Source organism: Carcharodon carcharias, chromosome 1 (genome assembly GCF_017639515.1).
Source record: "Carcharodon carcharias isolate sCarCar2 chromosome 1, sCarCar2.pri, whole genome shotgun sequence".
NCBI lineage: Eukaryota > Metazoa > Chordata > Chondrichthyes > Lamniformes > Lamnidae > Carcharodon > Carcharodon carcharias.
In genome coordinates this window covers 42788969-42807465 of record NC_054467.1, presented here as the reverse complement: position 1 = coordinate 42807465, position 18497 = coordinate 42788969, and the positions used below count along the sequence as shown (strand labels likewise).

Genomic DNA, 18497 nt, shown 5'->3' with positions numbered 1-18497 from the left:
AAGATGGTTGGGCTAGGACACAACCCTGAGAAAATCCTGAATTGATGTCCTGGGATTCAGGAGTTGCATGTTATTATTTGTTATCTTCAAGATAAAGGAAAATAGTTCCAAGGTCATTAAGGCAAGAACAGTACGTCCTTGGGATTCCTTAAAATTATTTTTAAACCTACCCTTATTACATGACATCTGACATTATACAATGTATAAAATTCTATTGCTTGTTTAGTTTCTCTCACTCCAGTGTCAAGAAATTGGAACTATACAATAAATAGTTAGAGAGTTTTGTTCTTATAGCTACAAACAATTCATATTGTTTTCTTGGTTTAACAATGAATAGTGATGGTAAAAGTGATTTTTGGTTATCCAAAGATATTGTCACCACCCTGGGAGAGAAAGCTGTTTGATTCTCTGTCTTTTTAAGATACTTGCCACCAAATGCTCAAATTATCTTGCCTCATTTTGCCAATGTCTGGCCTTGTTCTGTGCAGTGTCTTTCATTCACTTTCTTCAGTTCTCAGAGACACACTTTTGGTGTTCCCCATTTCTGGAAAAGCTTTAAATCATCTCTAATGCTCTGCTGGTTAGATAACAGTGTAAAGCTATACTTACACTCCCAAGGTCGAAAAGAGAAATGTTGACATTTCCCATTCCCCATTGATTTGTATGCTTCTTCAGGCAATTTGCTTGGACCTCCATCTACTGCAGCGAGGAACCCCTGACCTCAGCATTCCTTTCACCCTTGGAGTCATTTAAGTTTCAGCCGTACACTCCCATGGGGATTCCTGCCAAAGGGTTTACATGCAGCAGGCCTTTAAAGCTTGTTCCAATGTAGAGATGCAGACAGCCTCCGTGCAGCTTGCAAAATCCTGCCCATTTCTTCAACCTCTGTGAGACTGGGTGCTTGCACAGGTTGTGCCTATCCCTGTAAACTGTAGGTGCCCCTCTGCTGATTTTTGGATGCCTGGACTTAACGGAAGTCATGTCAAGTGTTCAAATGTTACAAATAATCATCTGATTATGAGGGTATTTCAAAATCGCCAAGAAATATTCATATATTCATAGAAGGAAAAGAACTAGAACAGATGCAGAAATTCACGTATTTAGGAAGCATAGTATCTGCACATGGAAGGTGCAGCAAAGAAATAAGAACAAGGAAAGCTATTTGAAAGAATATATTTAGTATGAAGAGACAATTGCCAACCAGAAAGCTGAATAAACAACTCAAGAAGTGACTTGTAAGGAGCTTGATTTGGAGTGTTGTTCTGTATGGGTGAGAGACCTGGATCTTACAGAAAGAGGAGACCAACTTGCTAAATAGTTTTGAAATGTGGTTTGGAGGAGAATGAAAAGGATAAGCAGAACAGAAAAAGTAACAAATGATAAAGTGCTGAGAAGAGTGAGTGAACAAAGAAACTTGCTGAACATAATTAGGGAAAGGCAGAGACACTGGCAGGATACATCTTAAGAGGAAGCAGACTGTTACGGCCTGGCAGTTGGTAAAACTGAGTTATTTAAAAATCCCAGAGGGAAACTTTAAACAACTTTCATAACCTATATTTTTAAGTGGTATGTTTGAGATGCAACTCCGAATTCAGGAATCAGACCACCAGTTCTCGAGAGTTTTTTATATTAAACTAAATGAAACATTTTTTTAAGTTACAATACATTAAACACATACACATGGCTACAAATTACTACTATCATAACTTTTAACAAATACCTAGACTAATCTCCACTAAGGCAGATTTTTAAGCAGACACCAGGCAAAGCATTTTCTCTTTCCAAATTCAAAATGAGGTTCCCTTCACTTTGGTTCCTTGTAGACACAGTGGTAGGCTTACAGCTGCTTTGATCTTACACTGCCTCTGCTTTGCACACATGAAAAACTATCGGTTATATCCAGCACATCTCATTGAATGTAAGTTCTCATTGTATCACCAACCTCTTTGAACTCCACCTCTTCTAACAATAAAACCCGTTTCATGGTACCAATTTTATTAGTTATATAAACATATTGCTTGGTCTCTCCTAGCTAGGTGCCAGATTTCACCCCACTTCTTGAATGGTCTATTCAAAAACTGCAAATGCACTGTACCTCACTGTTTACATCTCAAAACTAGTACACATCAAAGCACCCAGACTAGCCGGCTTTAATTCAATTAAGACACACCCACAGACTAAACCTCAAGTTTAAAAGAAAAATATTTTCCAATAATATATACATTAATAGCTTCATGACACAGACTATTAAGATACATAACGGAGGGAAGATTTCAAGGAAAAGGAGGAGGAGCAAGGAAGACAATATCAATGTTGGATGGCTTGAAAATTGAAGGAAGTTATTGGAAAATGAAAAGACTAGCACGGACAGAGAGACATGGAGAAGATTGAGACATGGAGAAGAATATGATCCAAGGACCTGCCTTCGAGCAAAACACACATGATGATGATGTTGACATTATCTGACACTTGTTTAAAAAATTGCATTTTTAGGATCCACCAATCATCAAAGGTGTGGGAACATTCTGTGTCATTTGTCCTGAGTACTAGGAATGGGAAGAAAGAAGAATATAGTGGAGCATCACACAGAGCACTTTTGTGCCCTGGCTTCCCTCAAACCTATTGAAAAGTCAGTGGGAGGTCAGGTGGAAAATCTAAATCAAAGTATATACCAAATGCTTTATCAAGTTTATTTATTTCATAGATTTTACTATCAATACTTTGTTGGTACATCATGATAGCAACCTGTTATGGATGAACCAACTCCTCGTAGTTGTACACCATGCTGAACTTGGAAATGTATACCATTCCTTCCTCAATCCCAAGTCCCATTCACCCATCACCCTATGCTTTTTAACCTATATTGACTTTTGGTCCAGGCAGTGCCTCAATTTTAAAATTCTCATTTTTATTTACGAATCGCTACATGGTCTTGACCCTCTCTTTTAAACCTTTCCAGCCTTACAATTCTTATTTCTGTGCTCCTCCTATTCTGACCTCTTGCACATTCTCTATTTTAATTGCTGCACCATTCATGCTCATACTTTCAACTGCCAACGCTCTAAACTCTGAAATTCCCCAATCTTCACCTCTCTACCCATCTCTTTTATACGTCACTAATTAAAACCTACCTCTGGCCAAATTTTTGGTCACCCATCTTAATTTCTCATTTTGGATGAATTGTTGAATTGTGAGTTAAACAGTACTTTGGACTCACTATCCACCCCTTGCCATTTGGCAGCATTGATCCAGTGGGTCCAGAGCTGTCCTTATTGGGTAGTTTCCTAGCTCCAGTCACCACTTTGCAACCCCAAATGCGATCTCTGTGACCCCTCAGCTGAAAAAAAATCCGGACAACTAGTGTTTTCGGATTTTGCAATTCTAGACTGGAGAGGTTGCAGTGTGTTATTTTACATTGCTGACACTGGCCTTTACTATTGCTTTCCACAGATATGTCTAATGTTATTTTGTGCAGAAAATATATCTGATTGAAAAATTTAGGCACAGAATATTGCGTATTCCCAACATAAAACTTACTGAAAAATAATGGCATCTGAATAATGCATGCTGTTATTAATCTGCAAATCAACCAGCAATTTCGGAGAATTAAAAGTTATGCTATGAGTTACAGATCTCTAGAATTTGTTGCTCAATTTATACAGCTATGCTGTTTACTTTGCACAAGCAGCACATCATCCTTAGACTCCCTGTTACTTTTAAGAATACAGATTTTCACATTAATTGCCCATTAAACTTGTCACAAAAGGTTTGGTCCAGGAAGTTTTTTTTTTTAATGATATCATAATAGTTAATGATTACCAATCAGACTCTCTAGCCCAGAAAGTGAACAGTTTAAACTGAGTCTCATTCCTTCAAGTAATGGTTAGTTGTTGAAGATTTTAAAAATATCAATGTTGGTCCTGCCATTCACTCAGAACCTTGGGCAGAATTTTTCACTTGGTGGGAGGGCACGCTCGAGCGTGAATTGACGTCGGCCGAGCGTGCCGACGTCAGTGGGTACTCTCGCAATATTTCGCTAGGCGAGCATGTGAGGGAGACGGAGGCAGGCCTTCCGTTAATTAAGAGGCCAGTTAAGGCCCTTGACACACCAATTGTCTCCAAGTTTATGTAGCCTATGCAAATTTTCAGCTGTCGCACAGGCAAAACGGGCAGGCCACAATTTGCAAAAGCTCATCCACAGGCAGGATAAGGGTCAGCAGCATTGTCAATATGAGTTGTGACAAGTTTTGGAGATCGTGTGCTGCTGGGTGGTTTTGTGAACTGGACAGCTTCATCTCACTTCAGAGCTGCATTCTGAGCATTTCTAAGCTTCATTTCAGGACTCATTCGTGTCTTTCAGACCGTGTGGGCCCTTCCAGGTATCAGACAGCCTTCCATAACCCTGGTAATGGGGATTGTGGTATCTGCTCTTGGCACCTCCTCTGAGGAGAAATGAAGAGGAGGCCCGGCGTCCCAATGAAGCTTGCATGGAAGCCACTTGTGGGAGGAGAGTTGCAGGCACAAAGGAGGCAGGGCCAACTGGCAGTCCAAGGTGGAAGGGACCACAGAAGACGGCACTATCCCGCTCCCAGGGTTTACAGGTGGCGATGCAGCTACCTCAATATGTCCGAGGTACAATGTCAAAGGAGGCTCCACCTCTCCAGGGAGACTGTGACCTCCATTTGTCAGATGATTGGACCTGTGATCAGCTCCGTCTGTGTGGGTGGACACCCCATGCTAGTGGCTCTGAAGGTCACAGCGGCCTTCAACATCTATGCCTCTGGTTCTTTCCAGGGCTCAGTGGGGATCTGTGTGGAGTCCACAGTTGCATCAAACTGGTGACAGAAGCTCTGTTCAGCCGTGCATTGACTTTCATTCATTACTGTATGGATGAGGCAGCCAGGCCGAGCAAGCCAGAGGCTTTGCAGCGATTGCTGGGTTCCCCCCTGTCCAGGGTGCCATCAACTGCACACACGTGGCCATCAAGGCACCAGCGGATGAGCCGGGTGCCTTCATCAACAGGAAAGGATTCCACTCCATGAACATGCAGATAGTGTGAGATCCCAGGATGCAGATTCTGTAAGTCTGTGCAAGGTACCCTGGCAGCTCCCATGACACTTACATCCTCAGATTCTCCCATGTGCCGAGGTTCTTCAGTGCTCCAGCCCGACTGGATGGATGGCTGCTGGGTGACGAAGACTATCCTCTGAAAAGATGGCTCATGACGCCTCTCCGCCATCCAAGAACAGAGGCCGAGCAGCAGTACAACCGGAGTGATGCCTCCACAAGGGTGGCGGTAGAGAGAACCATAGGTCTTCTCAAGATGCGCTCCCAATGCCTGGGCCGTTCAGGGGAAGCACTGCAATACCCCCCAAGAACGCGTGTCACTGATTGTGGAGTGCACAGCATGCAACCACTATCTGGCACTGGCAACGGGGGACCCAGTGGACGAAGAGGATGTTGATGTAGCTGCGCAGGCCATAGATGATAAGTCCATTAGTGAGTCTGAGGACGAGCACAGTGAGGAGAATTCTGTAGGCATGGATGCTGACTTGTGTAACCTCCAGGGAGGCAGGGACACCTGAGATGCTTTGATCCAACACTCCTTCAGCTACCCTATCAAAAAAGAACCACCATGCCAGGGCTGCAGGCTCCATACTCTATCACATAGAGGACCATTTCCCTGGCCACAAACATATACACACGTCCATCATTACATAATGGTTTACCCTACACCTGCAGAACAAATGAAGCATACAGAGGCCAGTAGCACAAAATAAAATCTCATTTAATTGTGCATGTGAAACATAGCTGAAATGAACATAAATTGATGTTCTAATCGCACCATTAAAAAAGTTAAAGCAAAATGGGGGAACAAAATATCACCTGTGATAAGGCCGTCTTGTGCTTATGGTGCTTTACGTTTATGTTTGTGGGTGCTACGTCTAGGTGCTCCCCCTTCACTGGCACTGGCATTGGAGACAGCCTGTTGACTCTGCTGTTTTCATGGCCTTGATGACCTTGGCGGTCATCCCCTGGCCCCTGGAGTCTGTGAAGGCCCCGCCTGGGAGGGAGCAGCCAGTGCAATGGCTGTCATCTCCCCAGTCGCCACAGCCTCATCAGAGACCATGGTCACTGGCAGAGGGGTGTAAGAGCTACTGGTATGATCCAGAACACCCTGAGAGAACCCCGCAGAGACACCAGGCATCTCGTGCGCCAACGTCAGATCGCTATAGACCTCCCTGCTCACCATTGATGGGCGGGCACCTAGCTGGGATACTGGGTGCCCAATCAATCTCCCACACTGACACTGATCAGCTAAGGCTATTGCTGGTGTGAGAGCTTGCAGGTCCAAATCCATCCCCAGGGACCCTAATTGTGATCCTCGAGTAGCCTCTCCATGAGAGTCGCCACTCTCTCCATGGAGGAGGCATTGCATTCGGCCGGGAGGGTCAACGCAGAGATGGTGCTCCTCAGGGACTCCTTTCAAATGGAGACCATGGCACACATTCCCTCATGTATCTCCCGCACACCCCGCTGGACTTCCAGCATCTGCTGCCAAATGGATGGCTCCAGAGGCCCATCATCAGTCATCGACTGAGCATTATCTTGGTCTCAGGCAGTCCTCTGACTGCGTTGCCCTGGGCACTCTCTGCTTCCGCCTGCACCTCAGCCGAGTATAAAGTGCCCTCACCAATGTGCACCGAGATAGTAGATGATGATCTTATGCCCACTGAGGTGCTGGTATCTGCACTGGTGCCTGCATGACAAAGAGGGTGTGATGCAGGTGCGTGCTGAGCATGGTGGTCCTCCGGGGTCAGGGGTGGGCCTTAAGGGTCCTCATTGTGAGCGCCTGCTGGTGAGCCTAAAAGAGAGAAGGACATGTCATTAGTTTAAGTCACCACACTGTAACTGTGCATGCCAGGCACCCAGGTGAAACAACAGATATCTGCATCATGGCACCCTCCTCTTTCCATCATCAATGGGGACTCCAGTTTCGAGGCTCACATCAATACAGAGACAATAGTCAGCATTCTCACCTTAGCGCACTGCACTCTTACCTTCGTCTGGCACCCCAACCTCACCGAGGTTGGTTGACCGAAGTGCATGCCGCCTCTCGAGCTCCAGTGCGTCCCGCTTATAGCGCGTCAGGATTAGGAGGTTGGGGTCCCCTGCCAGTCTGCACCCTCTCAATATTCTTGTGGAATGTCTTCTCCTCAAAGGATAGAGGAGCATTGAATTGTCCACTCTGTAACTGCATCGCCATTGCAGCGTGGCCAACCCTAGCTGTGGGACACCTGGCAGGGCTCAACCGATTCGTATGAGCCACAAGGTACTTAGTCCACACAGCCAGGATACACCCTCTTGGCCAACTCCGGCGTTATTGACAGTTGCCACACAGACTCTAACACCCCTCAGGTCCACGGTGGGGGCGGGGAGGTTAGTGTGGCCAGCCCTTAACTGTTCTGCACACTGACCGATGCCAGTACAGTACTCAGTTTTCCTAATTGCAGCAGATCATTGAAGCGCTTCCAGCACTGCACCCATGTGCGCCTCACCACATTGTGGCTGCTCACCCTAGATGCCACCTCCTCCCAGGCCTTTTTGGTGAGGTGCGGGGGACTCCTCCTCCCTTTTCTGGGGAGAAGGATTTCCCTCCGGGCTGCCACCTCCTGTAGGAGGGCAGCGAGGCACTCGTCCGAGAATTGTGGGGCCAGTGGCCCCGCTGACCTGCCCTACCACCTGCCATGTCCAACTGCAGTGGAATCCATTGAGACTTCAGCGACCTTCCATGGCAGCCTTCCAGGGGTTTCCTGAGCTGCTTTTGAATCAGCTGTCATTGGACCCGAAGGACATCATGTCCCCTTCCCTTCTCAGAGTTTCTCCAGCGCCTTTCATGCTGGGCGGGCCTTAATTGGTCCCCCAGCGTGAAATTGTGGTGCCATGCCAGTCACGGGTGGTAGTCGGCTTTCCGACCGCCCCCGCCGAGCCTGCCCACCGAGGGCTAAGTTCTGCCCTTTGTTACCAGTCGTTACCAGTTTGCACTTCCAGCAAATTAGAACAGCAACGTTTTTTTAGCTGAAAGGTGCAGGCAGAAGCCTAAATTAATGGCATATGCTGTGAGATGCCTTGCTAAAGCAAATTCTTACCCAATATTGTGGTAATCTGTAATTCTTAGACAAACGTAAAATGTTTTAAATCTGTAACATCATAGGGCCAAAATGGTTTAATGGCAATTTTTGGCATTTGATCGTCAATGAAATTTAAAATGTTGAAATAGTGAATTTCTAAGTAGTAGTGATCTGTAGTTGAATGCTTCTTTTTTTTTTAATCAGCAGTCTTTTTTACTTTGGATACAGTTTTGGATGTTAATAGAAATTTATTATTTAATGTGGCCAGTTTATTTGAAATTATGTACTTTTTCTTAATTGCATGTTTTCTTTTAAATCTATTATACACATTATAACTTTAAGCTTCTGATTGTTACAGACTGAATTAGTTTGTCCATATGGAGTTGATGAGTTTCATAATACCTGTCTGCTAATACAGAATTTGTTACTTTATGAATTTATAGTTTTTATTATTGATGTGGTAACCCTTACTGTGTTGTCTTGTGGTCAAGTAACTGAAAATTATATTTGATAACTACAAACAGTGAAATATTCTGCATGCTCCATTTTATCAATGCAGAAATGCTTTACTCCAATTCAGTCTTTGATAAATACTGCTATAATGCTATAAAATATATAGATCCGCACACTAATGATTCCACTGTTTGAATAAAGGTTTATGCATGAATGTTTAGACTTCATTTGCTCTCTTTTTATTTTCTTGCTTTCTCTACAACCATCTTGCATAGGCTGGAGGATTTTCCTACTTCACCTACAAGTACAGCCAAACAAGAATTTCTGTATGTCACAAACAAGCATGATTTCAGCTTGCATTTTTGACTTAGTGAAAGAATTAACTGAACTCTAATTCTAGCCCAATATTACATCATAATATGCTTTAAAACAATTCTGAGAAGGATGTATTAATTTCCTTGAAAGTATAAATAATTTAGAATATTGTACTTTTAATTTGTGTATGTATATTATGATGCCTACTTTTGATTTACTTTGAATTAAAACCAAGCAGAAATGTATCAATTATGAACTATCACTAAGGCTTTCGTGGGCTTCATAGTTTTCATAATGCAGAAGAGACACATTTGTAGCTTTACCCATTTGTACATTGACATTTTTTGCTACATTTTTCTATACTTCTGTAGAGTTTGTAAATCAAATAGCGCTAACCCTTGTTTTGGTGCTGCAGTTTACTTTAACTAAAGATGTGTGAATTAGTTGATTGAACTGTTGAATGTAGAATGCCCAATTAAAATCCACGGTCAATCGCATGCAGCTAGTGTTTAAAGTAACATAGGTTATTGCTGTTCTTAGAATTAAATATTAAATAACTTTTAGTTGCTTTAAATTTCTAATTTAACCTTGTGGTCTGTAATTATTGAATGCAGACGCAACACTTCCACGTTTGTATAATGTATTAGGAATACCTTGAACAAGAAATTAGCAAATGGAACTGTAGGTCAGGATGAGAAATATTAACAGGAAATGAAAAGTGTATTGCTTTAAGCACCATTACAGGAAGGATTTTTAAAATGTAGATAAGGTGCAGTGTGGAATTACTAGGACATTATCTGGGTTATAATTTCTCAGACTTGCAAATGCCCGGTTTTGTTTGATTCAGCTGAGGTTGAAAGATGATCTGAAAAAGGTCTTCAAGATTACGAAATATTGATTATACAGAATTATCATAATGTGAATAGTGATAGATTATTTTTACTGTTCAAAAAAACTTTTATTTATAAAAGTGCATAAGTTTAAATCAATCAAAGGAGAGGCTGGAAAGAACTGTCTTTACAAAGAGGGTGGTTAGAATATGGAATTCTCTGTCAATTTGCCAAATCTGCCAAATTGTTCCTAAAACAAAGTTTGCTACCCCTTCCAAAAGGGAATTAGATAGTTGCTTAAAAGAGAAATATTAAAGAACGTTGGGAGCGAGCAGGAAATTGGGATTAGATTAGGTGGATCACGGATAAAATGACTTGATGAGTAAATGGCCTATTTCTGTGCTATAACATTTTGTTTCTTTTTGTTTAAGATTTCCAATATTATTGGTAGGTAGATTTTGAGAATTTGATGAGTTGTTTTTCTTTCTAGAACGGTAGTTAAATGCAGTATTGCCAAATCTCAGGCTCTTTATAGTGCCCAGAGAGGATTGAAGACCAACAACACAATGGTTGTAAAAGTAGGAGCCATTAGCATCAATATCCCACAGCACCCTGCCACACTGCATAGCATGATGGTTCGGAGTTCTCATCAGCTCTCCAAGCAGATTTCTGATCTCATTCGTCAGCCATCAACATGGTAAGCAATTTACAAAAATAAAAATTCAGCTGCTACACAGTGCACAATATAGGGTAATATTATTTTGCGATTGTGAATTACAGGAACTTGGAACATAGAAAATTAGGAATTGCTGAACAAAGACATTGGCTTTCTATCACTCTTATACTAAATTCTTAAATGTCATTTTCTGAAAAAATCTAGCTAATTTGTATTTGAATTAATCAATATGAACTACTTCCACATTTTCCCTTGAGAGCTTGTTCCAAAGATTTACCACTTGCTCAATGAAATATTGTTTCTTTAGATTAGATTTTAACTTTAACCTGTCTTTCAGCACAGGCTATAATCTCTGGTTTGATTGTTCTGGACTAGGGAAAGAAGATGTTCTGGTCTTCATTGTTTAGTCCATATAGAATCCTAAAAACAGCAATTATTACCTCTCAACCTTGCAATCAGTCTCATCATTTAGTCTACAAAAAAAACCCAGAAACGTAAATCTTTGGGAACCTTAGGTCCAAAGTCACCTTTTTTCTCTCAAACATTTTACACTTCCCATTTATGTCTCAAATTTATCAAATATATTTGAACATACTGTTTTCTTAAAAAGCACATATTATTTTGAATGAAACTGCACTAACTCACGGGAGTGCCTGTTCTACAAATTTATTAGTTTCTCACTGCTTTCTACAGATTAGTTTTGAAATTACTACTTACAATCATAGACCATATTGCTTGATTCTACTGTTTTGAACAAGAAAAAAAGGCTTGTCATGATCTATGTCATCCCTTTCCTTTAGAATTCTAAAAGCAGAGACCTCACCAACTTTCTTCTTTTCCACTGATGATGTACCCAATTTTTGTAACTGTTCAACATATTTCAACTCCTTCATCTCCTCAATCCTTCTAGTTGTTCTGAATAGCTGTAATCTCATTTTTGTCCTAAGGCAACTAGAACTGTACATAGTATTCCAAGTGTAGTCATACCCATCATTTATAAAGTGGCAGGATTACCTCACTTTTTGGCTCAATATTGATTTTTTAATACATAGCAACGTCTGATTTGTGTACTTACTGCCAATCAAGCACTGTTGTAATAGCTTCAATTTATTGTCAGTCAAGATCCACAGATCTTTAACTTCCCAAACACATTTTATTTCCATTTTAGTTGACTCTTCCAAGCTTTATTTTTGTTGACACTTTTCATTTATCTACATTGAATTTGATCTGCCAACCATCTACCTAGTTCCCAAGTATGTTCTTATCCTTGTGTAGCTTATCCTGTTCAGCTTTTCAGTCATTAGTCTGTATCTTCAAATTTAGCCTTTGTGCTTGTGACAAGTTTATGAGGAGTTTATCACTGAAGTTATAAAAAAAAAGTGTCAGAGCTGTGATTTATGTCATGGGGCATTGTTCAAGTGGTAGACATTTCCTTGACATAACAAAATAGACCTGAGTGTTGTACAGATCTCTCACCTTGATAGATGACGTATGGCTGTTTGTCACTTCCTCTTTCTTTATAATTATAACTTTGTTTATTTGCATCAGTTTAACATTTCAAATTGGCTGCCAAACAACTTTTTGTTTTGTTACTTTCTGAACAAAATGCCAAGAAAGCAAGAAAAAACCTGTTTAGAACAGACATTTCCAATGGCATGCACTTATCAAAGTTTGATTGTGCACTCATGCATGCACAGAAGAATAAGATCTTCCCATAGACACAGTTGGCTAAAATTGGGCTTTGATATCACATAAAATAAAAGGAACAGAAATATCCCTATTTAGTCCTATATTTACCACAAAACTAACTTGCTTTTGATGGCAAGTATTTTTTTAAAGCTGCAGATGAAGATAAAATCGTTTAGCTATCTTTGTTGTTGAAAAACAGTATTTGTCGAGGCTCACACGAAAATCGTGGCTATTCAGATGAAGTAGAAGGACTATTTCCTTCCAGTCTGAAAGTGTTAATAGTACTTTCCTGAATTTACATCTGAAGATAATTGTGGAAGAAAAATGGCTGGCCCATTGTACTATTGTCATGAAGCATCTGAAGATGGTTGGGCCTAGGACACTACGCTGAGGATCTCCTGAGGTAATGTCCTGGTCTGAGATGATTGACCTCCAATAACCACAATCATCTTCCTTTGTGCTAGGTATGATTCCAACCAGTGGAGAGTTTTCCCCGTGATTCCCATTGACTCCAATTTTGCTAAGGCTCCTTGATGTCACACTCGGTCAAATGCTGCTTTGATGTCAAGGACAATCACTCTCACCTCGAGTTCAAAACTGGAGTCAGTGGGAATTAGGGGGAAAACTCTTCACTGGTTGGAGTCATACCTAGCACAAAGGAAGATGGTTGTGGTTATTGGAGGTCAATCATCTCAGTTCCAGGACATCACCTCAGGAGATCCTCAAGGTAGTGTCCTAGGCCCAACTATCTTCAGCTGCTTCATCACTGACCTTCCTTCCATTGAAAGCTCAGAAGTGGGGATGTTTGCTGTTGATTGCACAATGTTCAGCACTATTCGTGACTCCTCAGACACTGAAGCAGTCCACGTCCAAATGCAGCAAGACCTGGACAATCCAGGCTTGGACTGATAAGTGGCAAGTAACATTTGCGCCATACAAGTGCTAGGCAGTGACCGTCTCCAACAAGAGAGAATCTAATCATCGCCTCTTGACATCCAATGACAATATCATTGTTGATTCCCCCACTGTCAACATCCTGGGGGTTACCATTGATTGGATACTGAACTTGATTAGCCATATAAATACTGTGGTTACAAGAGCAGGTCAGAGTTAAGGAATCCTGCAGCGAGTAAATCACCTCTTGATTCCCCAAAGCCTGTCCACCATCTACAAGGCACAAGTCAGGAGTGTGACTCTCCACTTGACTGGATGAGTGCAGCTCTAACAACACTGAAGAAGCTTGATATCATCAGGACAAAGCAGCCCGCTTGATTGGCACCCCGTCCACAAACATTCACTCCCTCCATCACTGACAGTGACAGTAGTGTGTACCATCTACAAGATGCACTGCAGGAAACCACCAAGGCTCCTTAGACAGCACCTTCCAAACCCACGACCAGTACCATCTAGAAGGACAAGGGCAGCAGATGCATGGGAACACCACCACCCGCAAGTTTCCCTCCAAGCCACTCACCATCCTGACTTTGAAATTAATTGCCGTTTGTTTACTGTCGCTGGGTCAAAATCCTGAAACCCCCTCCCTAACAGCACTGTGGGTGAACTGCAGTGGTTCAAGAAGGCAGATGACCACACATTGACAATCCACAACGCAATTGAGGATGGGCAATAAACGCTAGCCTAGCCACAACCCATGAATGAATTTAAAAAAATGTAAATAATCCAATTGCAAATTCATTAAAATGATAATGTATTCATTCAATTTGTGATTATTCTCTAAAATAAAACTGCTCTATAGATGTAAAACAGTGATCATTTTGTTCAGATTTAATTACTAAATGTTGATCAAACTTTGCAAAATTATATAAACAATTTCATGGCGATTGAATGTATTTGAGAACCAACCTGTGGATGGCAATTCAAAAATAATTCATATTCCAAACACCTTAGCAAAATATTAAATGTTAGAGAACTTTTAAACAAGATTCAAATATAATTTTCTTTGTTTTGTATAGTATACCAACGCCAAAGGAAGATATTTACACTCCACAGGTCCCTGAGAAGCCTGTGTCAAGTGTCAATCAAACTCCTGTTGAAACAAATGAATTTCCTCAGCTGCCAGAGGGTTTGGAGAAGAAGCCAATTGTACTTAAATTTAGTGCCTTGTTGGATGGTATTACCATTGGTGCAGCACTACTGCCATCTCTTAAAGCAGAATACAAAATGGGCAGGATGAAAAGCCATGGAATGACAGGTACTAGTGTGTAAATTGGTATGAAGGTAAATGGTTACAGTCACTCTATTGAATTTTTAAAAAGTTAAAAGTTTGTATTAAATAAGTGGGCATCATAAGTCATTTTGATTTTTTTTAACTTCTAATTTTGTAAAATTAATTAAAGTTTTTAGCAATGGAACCATATATACCCTGAGATTTGCAATAATTCTAAATGTACAATTTCAGATTGCAAAATTTTACTTTGAGGTGATATTTTTGATTTCATTTTCTTAAACAAAAAGAGCTGGGTGTCTGTTCTAGTGTCCTTTGGATCTCCTATTTAAATGTAGAGCTACTTACGCTATTGAAGACTATTTTATGTAAAAGAACCAGGCTCAAGAGTAGAGCACCAATTTACTTGAGAAGAGTCAGTAATTTTAGGGTAGATGATCTGAACCAAAATGATCCATTGTCATCCTTTCAGAGTAATGATTGGGAGCTTTCAGTAAAATGAACCCCATCAAACCAATGCAAATGCCATCCCAATATGTTCTAATATTTTTCACAGCTTACATAAAAAAGTCACTGTTTCTATTTTTCATGGAGTTTTTGCAGTGCATAGGTGCCAATGCTGAAGAATGAAGCATATTTTGACTTCTAGCACCCTGAATCAATATCACACAACAGTGGCTGAGCAGAATAAACCATCCTTTCATATGTCTTAATCCCAATTTAACCTCTTCCGCCAGAATATTTTATATCATTTTCAGTTCCATTTCAGCCATCTATAGTTTCTGAGTATGATGAAGGGGGTTTTGGGGGGCATGGTGGGGGATGTTATTTGCCAAATTGTGGACATTTTTGATCTGTAGAATTCAGTAGGGAATGGGTTCAGACCACCCAAACAGACTCTGCATCAGACTGTGCAGCTGGCAGACAGAAGAGGTTTTCCATCAGTTTATTTTCACATGTAACTCTCAGAGTTGAAAGTACAATGTGCCCAGCATCCCCCAGACTGTGATCAATTTTTTTCCAAGGATGTTGTCAAACCATCTAATATTCAAAACACAAATAGAAGAAAAACATGTTTTGTGTGAAATGCTGTCCAACCTATCTAATTTGGAAAAGAATGATAGGTATCCTTGACCAGGTTGTCACAAAAATACAACTAATGGTGAAATATTTAATTTCGTAGCAGCTTACAGTGAAGATTGTGACTGAAAATAGCAGGGGCCCTTGGAAGGAAAATTAATCCATTTGACTCGGTTGACCTCACTGCCCTTCTTAATGCCTCAACTCTATTGTCTAGCTGAGTGTGACTGCCCTTGTTCGATTCCATTCTTTCCTATCCTTCTGTAGGTAGAGAACCTCTGGCAATGGCTTCCCTTCCCAACCCCAGAACATTTATCCCTACATTCCCCCAAAAAATGTATCATTGGCTTGTTCCCTCCTATTTCTCATCTGCATGCTTTCTATTGGCAACATCATCAGTCTTCACAGACATACTGACAGCACCTAGCTCTACCTCACCAACATCTTTATTCACTTTTCAATTACCTTTGTGTTGTTGGATTGTTTATCTGACAGCTAGACCTGGATGAGCCTCTTTAGCCCCACCACAAACCTGGTTCCCCACTAATAATGCCTTCTACCTCCTTGGCTACTGTCTCAGCCAATTTTTGCTGAAAACCTGATCCACTATTTTGTTCTCTCCAGGCTTGACTATTCCAATGCTGTGTTGGCCTTCCCTCTTCCACCCTCTATAAGCTTGTGCTCACCCAAGCCACTTCTGCCTTTATCCTAACCTATACCAATTCCTTCTCACCTCACCTCAATCCTTGCTGACCTACATTAGCTCCTGGCCCTCCAGTGCCTTAATTTTAAAATTCTCATCCTCATTTCAAAACCTCCCATTGTCATGTATCAACCAACCTTCAAACCAACGACCACCAACACCAAGAAGGACAAGGGCAACAGATAGATGGGAATACCACCACCTGGAGGTTCCCCTTCAAGTAACTCACCATTCTGACTTGGAAATATATTGCCATTCCTTCACTGTTGCTGGGTCAAAATCCTGGAACTCCCTTCCTAACAGCACTGTGGGCGTACCTACACAACATGGGCTGCAGCGGTTCAAGAAGGCAGCTCACCATCACCTTCTCGAGGGCAACTAGGAATGGGCAATAAATGCTAGCCAGCCAGCAAAGCCCACATCCCCTGAATGAATTTTTAAAAATCCCTGTAATCTGCTGTTGGCCTACAAACCTCTGAGAACTCTGAATTACTCCAATTCTGGCCTCCTACTCATCGCCAACTTCCTTTGCCTCACCATTGGCAGCTTTTCCTTCAGCTGTCTGGACCACATGCTCTGAAATTCCCTCACTATATCTCTCCACATCTTTCCTTCTTTAAAAACCTCTTTAAACTCTGCCTCTTTGACCAAGCTTTTAGTCTCTCTGTCCTAAGATCTCATTTGGTTCGGTGTCCAGTTTTTGTCTGATTACGCTCCTCTGCAGCAACTTGAAATGCTTTCCTTCATAAAATACTATACTACATAAGTGCAAGTTGTTGTATGGGAAGGGAAGTAAGCTGTTTATCAGAGCAACTATCTACTGGTTAGGTGGCAAGTTGGTCATATTTTTAATACAACCTAGTTCAGGTGGGGCTTTCCTCTTAATAAGTTTTTCTGTATCACAAAAGTTAAAACTAATTCAAAACAAAAATGAAATTAGCCTATAAAATCAGAGTTTAGAATTAATCCAAATGAATTTTCTGTAAGAAACAACTGTATATGAAATCCTTTTACTTTTAGATTCAGTCCCTAGTGCAGCGCATTCATCAAGAATGCACTTAATCCTGTTGAAGGATTTTTCCAGTCCGATTGCCAATGTCAGATTTGTACTAATGTACTTGCCCATTCAAAATCCATTTTTAGGTTGTAATACCTGCGTATTTGATGAAGACATAGCCCTGTGCCATTCTTTCCCATCCTGTCTCCCATTCTTGTAGTTACTAATTTTTGAATAGGAAAGTAACATAGGAAGAAGAGCAGTTGAAATCCATCTTGCCTGCATCCTATATGCCCATTGCCAACCACACTTCTGCCACAGTTGTTGCTGCTCCATTCCTCAGCCTGCTTCACTGTCCTGTTGGAATTCAGAATTGCTCCCTGTCTTTCCCCAGTGAGAAGTAAGCATGCATATGCTATTAGTTTTAAGACTGTCCCAACTGTTGTAATGTGGGTAAAAGGCTCCATTAACTATTGTAGTACCATTAACTTACTCTTTTCACTTATTATTGAGGCTAGGATTACTGCAGCTGCCTCTTGTGCATTTTCTTTTTGTTGCTGGGGAGTGATTGAAGTTTGAAGGCATATGAACAGGAATGAGAGGCAGATGCTTGAAAGGGTTTTTGGTTACTGAGGCAACTGGATTGAAGGTGGCCCTCATTGTTCTCTAAACTAAACAGTGTTGTCCATATGCCCTTATGGTTTTCAGTGGAATCTATGTAATTATAGGATTAGTTGGTTACATGCTGTGCTAGACACCAGTAGAAAAGTTCTGTTAATAAAATTTGCTCTTCCAACCATTAGGAGCCCAAACTAGGTTCACATTTGAGCTGCCCAATCACAGACTGCGCTTCCAGTCAAAAGTGACACCTGTTGATATGGCAACATTACCTCCATCTGCCAGCCTTAACCTACCACAAGTCACCATGTCTGGAGAATACATCATGGAGGAGCACGAGAGTTACCCAGACAAATCCTGGAATGGAGACGAATTCCCATTGAAACAAGGCAATTACCTGCAGGGAAACTATTTACGTTGTGTTGCTGAGGTACAGTTGTGGTTGGAAAATGCAGTTGACATCAGATTATCAAGTTGCATAGAGAATGATGAATTTAAGAAGCTTCCTTTAATTGCAGTGATGTTCATTGTTTATAGGTTGGTTCCTTTGAACACAACTTGACAACAGATCTTTTGAATCAACTAGTCTTTGTACAGAAAGTTTTCATGAAAGAGGTCAATGAAGTTATTCAGAAAGTCTCCGGTATGTAGGAAATTTCCTTTAAATTTGAGATTAACTTTAAAAACCATTACCTTTTTGAATATAATAAAAAAATTCTGTTTTCTTACATCTCTGCTTGGGACATTCTATCTGTGTTAAAAAATATATGTAAATACAAGTTGTTTACTGTGAATATTTTAAAAATTCCAAAGTTAAAT

The 18497-nt window shown here is 41.1% G+C and overlaps 1 protein-coding gene across 8 annotated transcripts in view; it reads left to right on the top strand.

Annotated features, from left to right (window-relative positions):
• The window catches only part of kiaa1109 (KIAA1109 ortholog), a 527093-nt gene that overhangs the window by 331474 nt on the left and 177122 nt on the right, over positions 1-18497 (top strand). For 7 of the 8 annotated variants that reach the window (XR_005944164.1, XM_041196895.1, XM_041196846.1 and 4 more), the window contains exons 49-53: positions 8861-8911; positions 10221-10427; positions 14069-14307; positions 17864-18108; positions 18216-18321. Coding sequence is in view for 7 of the 8 variants with exons in the window: in XM_041196895.1 (XP_041052829.1) it covers positions 8861-8911; positions 10221-10427; positions 14069-14307; positions 17864-18108; positions 18216-18321 (848 nt within the window). In the remaining variant the exon portion in view is untranslated. The remainder of the gene's footprint in view (positions 1-8860; positions 8912-10220; positions 10428-14068; positions 14308-17863; positions 18109-18215; positions 18322-18497) is intronic. The other variant, XM_041196853.1, reaches the window with a different exon arrangement.